Source organism: Monopterus albus, unplaced genomic scaffold (assembly GCF_001952655.1).
Source record: "Monopterus albus unplaced genomic scaffold, M_albus_1.0 scaffold61.1, whole genome shotgun sequence".
NCBI classification, from domain to species: Eukaryota; Metazoa; Chordata; class Actinopteri; order Synbranchiformes; family Synbranchidae; genus Monopterus; species Monopterus albus.
The window spans coordinates 697,456-702,224 of record NW_018127941.1 but is presented as its reverse complement, the minus strand read 5'-3'; the positions used below and the strand labels follow the sequence as shown (position 1 = coordinate 702,224).

At 41.9% G+C, this 4,769-nt stretch overlaps 1 protein-coding gene across 1 annotated transcript in view; it reads right to left on the bottom strand.

The window, feature by feature from the left end:
* Window positions 1–4,769, bottom strand: part of usp24 (ubiquitin specific peptidase 24) — a 39,123-nt gene that overhangs the window by 28,339 nt on the left and 6,015 nt on the right. Inside the window, exons 5-15 of the mRNA XM_020603342.1 lie at window positions 4,040–4,165; window positions 3,667–3,702; window positions 3,499–3,564; window positions 2,317–2,382; window positions 1,943–2,017; window positions 963–1,121; window positions 756–870; window positions 552–655; window positions 339–446; window positions 145–240; window positions 4–33 (exon numbers count right to left, since the gene is read on the bottom strand). Coding sequence (XP_020458998.1) covers window positions 4–33; window positions 145–240; window positions 339–446; window positions 552–655; window positions 756–870; window positions 963–1,121; window positions 1,943–2,017; window positions 2,317–2,382; window positions 3,499–3,564; window positions 3,667–3,702; window positions 4,040–4,165 — 981 coding nt within the window. The remainder of the gene's footprint in view (window positions 1–3; window positions 34–144; window positions 241–338; window positions 447–551; window positions 656–755; window positions 871–962; window positions 1,122–1,942; window positions 2,018–2,316; window positions 2,383–3,498; window positions 3,565–3,666; window positions 3,703–4,039; window positions 4,166–4,769) is intronic.

Genomic DNA, 4,769 nt, shown 5'->3' with positions numbered 1-4,769 from the left:
GAGATGAGCCAACTCCCACAGCACCTCCAGCACCTAAACAGACACACACACACAAACACAAGAGGCTTCAATCTCAAGGCCTAATATACTGAGAATCCTTTCCTTCTCCTTAGCCTTGACAGAATGACAGGTTTACCAACATACCTTTCCAGTTGTGGTTTCAGAGCGAGCTTCTCTGCCGATTCTCCCGATCAGACTGAGCAGCTTCTGCCTCACACGGTCACTCTCAACCTCCCAGCTCTAAATAACATCCAAACACATTGTTATACCCACTTAGGTGCCATATTTCATTGATTTATTCCTCAATATCCCAGGCCCAGATGTAATGTAGCACCAACCTTCTCTATGAGCACAAAGAGGTGGGTGAGTTGATCAAAGCTGAACTTCACAGCAGCAGCAGCAATGATTGTATGAATGTTTTCTATCACAGTTGAGGACTGGCCAGCCTGAAATGCACACACATGAATCAATACATCCATCCGTTTGTTACTACCTCACAAATATGCAATAATGTGAATACGTTCGGCTTCACTTTTCATTTTTGTGCTGACCTGTATTCTCCAGATCTTTGAAAGTTCATCCAGTGACAATTTACTCCCAAGCAGCTCAATGATTCCCTTAATTCTTTCACAGTACTGAGCCTGATCAATGTTACCTGGAACAAAGAAAAGTCTTTTTTTTTTCTTGTCTGCCTTGGATTTTTGCAAAGCCATTTGTAAAACTCATGTTTGTGCTGTCTTCATATACATTCTTACCCTCCAGTGCTATTGACAGAACTGAGTTCTCTACGAGCCAGTCTAGCAGTTTATCTGTGTCAATGGCATTTTTAACCGTCTTTGACACCGTGCTCTCCTCTATTAATTTGGTCACCTGAGGGACAAACAGTGTGAAAGGAGAACAAAAACCGACTGAAACACCCTGAAAAGGCATGGCTTAACAGGTCAGAAGCCATAAGAGCTGACCTCTTTGAGGGAATTCATCTTGGTGGAGAAGTGGGGGGTTTTGAGCATACGCAGCAGAGTGTCCAGCCGGAGGTCATCCACCACAGTAACTAGCTCCCTCTGGAACCTCATACAGAGAAGCTTGATGGCTGACAGCAGGTCTGGGATGCTCACCAGACGCTAGGGTTAGAAGACATGAAGAACGACCTAGTTATAACATTTAAGTTGAGCTTTACTCAAAATACATAAGTTCTTAAAGATACAGTCAAATAAAATATATTCATGTATTTTCTGTTTTATGCCAAACATTTCATTTTTTTGTATTTCTACAGCAAATTCCCATTCTTTTTTAATTCTGCAAAAATGTTTAAATATTTGATGTCTCATCTTCAGCTCGAGTGTATACAAAAATGTATGTTACCATAAAGGCATGCATGAATGTCAGTTCACAGAAATGTTGTTTACATTCCCAAAATAGCTGCTTGTGTTCTTATTTGTCCATTTCACCTTCACCCCACAGCATGTGATTCACATCAATTTCATACTCAAACCATTCAGTGACCCCTCGTGCCCTATGGACATGCTGGAAGAGAGCACTAATTTATTTAGGTGTTAACTTTCATTTGTCACCTGACTGTATCTTGCTGTATTCACCAAGCCTTTGAGGAATCCAATCAAATCTGAAGGACTTTGTTTAAATGCCATGTGTAACTAGACTGCCCTGACATATTGTGTTTCGTAAAAGAAGATTCACACTATCCCCAAGATCTAGCTGAGCAAGTGCCCTAACCAACCAGCAGGAGTCAACAGTACTGCAACAAGGACAAGATCCCTCACTGGCTTCCCACCCCTAACACTGCTATCATTTTTGATAGAACGTTTGCTCGAGCTTGACGTACCAGTCCCAGGAATTTGGCTGGTATTTTTACCTGAACCTTTTCACTATAAATTTGTGCAAAAAGTACAAAAATTATAAGAAGGTGACAAATACAAAACACTACCTTGTCTTTGAGGTCCTTTTCCTCCAGGTTCTGTACATATGTGATCATCTTGTGGATGACTGGATCAAGCATGGGCTAAGAAAAACAATGTGGGAAAAATGGGCCACTGTAGCAGCAAAACAGTAAGAGGATACAGCAAATAACCACACCATAAAGCAGAATGGAGCACCAAGGTCACATCAACCAACACAACTGAACGTTTCAACACTGAACAAGGTTTTAGAAGACAAAATGACAAGATGTTTGTTAGGATAAATAGGTAGCAGCTGGACTAATTTAAACCAACAAAAGACACAAATAACCACCCAAAGGTCAAACAGCTATCATTAAGTGTGTGTGTGTGTTTGTACATATTAGCAGATGAGATTTCTCACCTGGACGAGGCTGGAGTTTAGGTATTCTGCACATACACCAAGAGGCTGGACCAGAGCTGATACAGACTGTACAGGCAAAAAGAAACAGAATAACTCAGGCATGACACCAACCAAAAAGGAAATCAGCTTATCAATACCAGCTGTGGTGTGACTGATTATCATAAGAATAAGCTCATTCCATCTTTCTGTTTGTGTAGGAGTCTCTGGCACAGCTAAATGAATGGGATATACTTAAAGGAGGCCCTTTTTATGGCTTATTAAAGAAGACATAAACAGCAGCGGCCCACTACTGCTCCTCCAAAATTAAAGTGTTCAGGCCAGAGGTCAACTGTGTTTAACTTGATACTGTGTTTTCACTATTGCATGAGAGGGAGTGAGCATTAACAGATGTGTGGGTGAGTTTCCAGTACTGGAGCCCAGCTGTCATTTGTCATTCAGTGCAAAAATCACAGGAGCTTAATGAATGGATATTATGTTCCTGTCTATCTTCCGTCTCTGCTTGTGGTCTCCCCCTTCCACCTCGGTATTCACCTCCCATGCACTTGACTTCCTACTTAAAACAGATAAATGAGTGAGCCACCCCTGGGAGTCAGTAGAAGAGGGAGCACTCCTTCCATTATCTTTTCTCTTTCTCTTGTGCTTCCAGTGTATTATGTATCTGACAGCTTATGGACTCTACTGAGCTCCCACTGCCAATAAAGACTGCAACAGTGGTTAGCAACCTGCCTTATTAATATGCTAATGGTTAGAGGGAGTGTGTGTGTGTGTGTGTTGGTGGGTGGGGGTGGGGGTGCACGTGTGGCTTTGCACCATGGTGGTTCCGGCCAGGTTCCCAGAAGGAAGCATCAATACAAGGATGCCTCAGAACACATGACACAACAGAGCATTTCAACCATCATGCAGCGCGGGAGGATGAGAGAGTGTGTGTAAAGGAGTATTACTGAGAGGGCTAAAGAGAGACACATTTGGCACCCTGCAGCTGAGAGCAGTGAGGGTAAGCGTGGTGACCTTTTGCCTGTATAGGCTCCCTCAAAGTCCGTCTACAGTCCTTTTAATCCATCACCATGGGGAAGAACTATTTGATCACAATATATGGCAGGCCATTTTACAAGTTTTCTGACAGCTGGTACATGCCATTTGTAAAGAAAGCAAAAAGATCAAAGTAAGGAAGGTTAGTCTTACAGCAATCTCGATTTCCTCTGCGTTCAGCTTATTCTGGATGGCAGAGAATCCACCCAGCTCTCCAAACTTGATGAAAACAAGTGGAACAGAGACATATTAAATATATGACTAATACAACTGTGGCAAATGCATATGAGGATGATGTCTGGGTGACTGGTCATTACTCACTTGATTCACCAAATCAACCAACCAACCATGGGGCTCCTGAAAGAGACAATTATGTTTTCAGTTGGTTTATTCAGCAGTGATGCTGTAAATTATTGTGAGACATACAGACACAACTTTACATAAGCTTTATGACAGCTGGTACATGCCAGTGATGTGTACCAGTTGTGCCACTGGTATTATTTACCAGGAATGAAGGACTCATTTGTCTCACTCCAATCATGACCATGAACTGTGCACAAAGAGTAATAAGGAAGTGTGCATATAAATATTAGCACAGCTTTACATACTTGTAAGTACGTCTGGATAAACTGGCACATATTCACCACAGCAGTAAAAGTAAAGGATCAGTCCAAACAAATGAGGAGTCATTTACTTTTTGATAGGTGTTGCTAGGAGAAAAAGCAAACATGTTGGCCTCCTCTCCGAAAACTTCAGCCCAGTTCCTCTGGCACACTTTCATTCGATTCTTAAAATGGTACTCATTATCAGGGTTGAAGGCCTGCACACAACAAAACAAACAAACAAAAAACACAGGATATATACGCACACTCCAAATACATTTCAACCATCATATATATTCACTCTCTGATTCACAGGGGACCAGCAAATTATGCATTCCTTGTTTGTCAAACATTTGATAATCTGACAAACTGGTGCTAAATCTTCACATCACAGACGAGTACTTTTGTCATGAGCCATGATGTAAGGTACCAGGGGCCCGTTTCAAGAAGGAGGTTTTGTTGAAACTCAGAGTTTGTTAACCCCGAAATGAGGAAAACTTGGAGTTTTCGGTTCCAGAAACGGAGGTAACTTAAACCCGTGAAAGCGGGGTAAGTTAAACCTGTTTCAAAAAGAGAGGTAATCTAAACTCAGAGTCAGTTACTATGGCAACTTACTCTGTGAACCTAACCTGGTTGGGAGCAGGTTTTGTTCGGGAAACTCAGAGTTTCCTCCGGTCTCCGCCCCTTTTTAAAGTGAAAGGTGTTTAATACCTCATTTAATCTTTCAGTACATTCATAGATTGCACATGTTTCCGTCACGCAGAGACCAAAATGGCGTGTCCATTCATAGAGGATCCTGTAGATGAGGACGCTGTATTAATT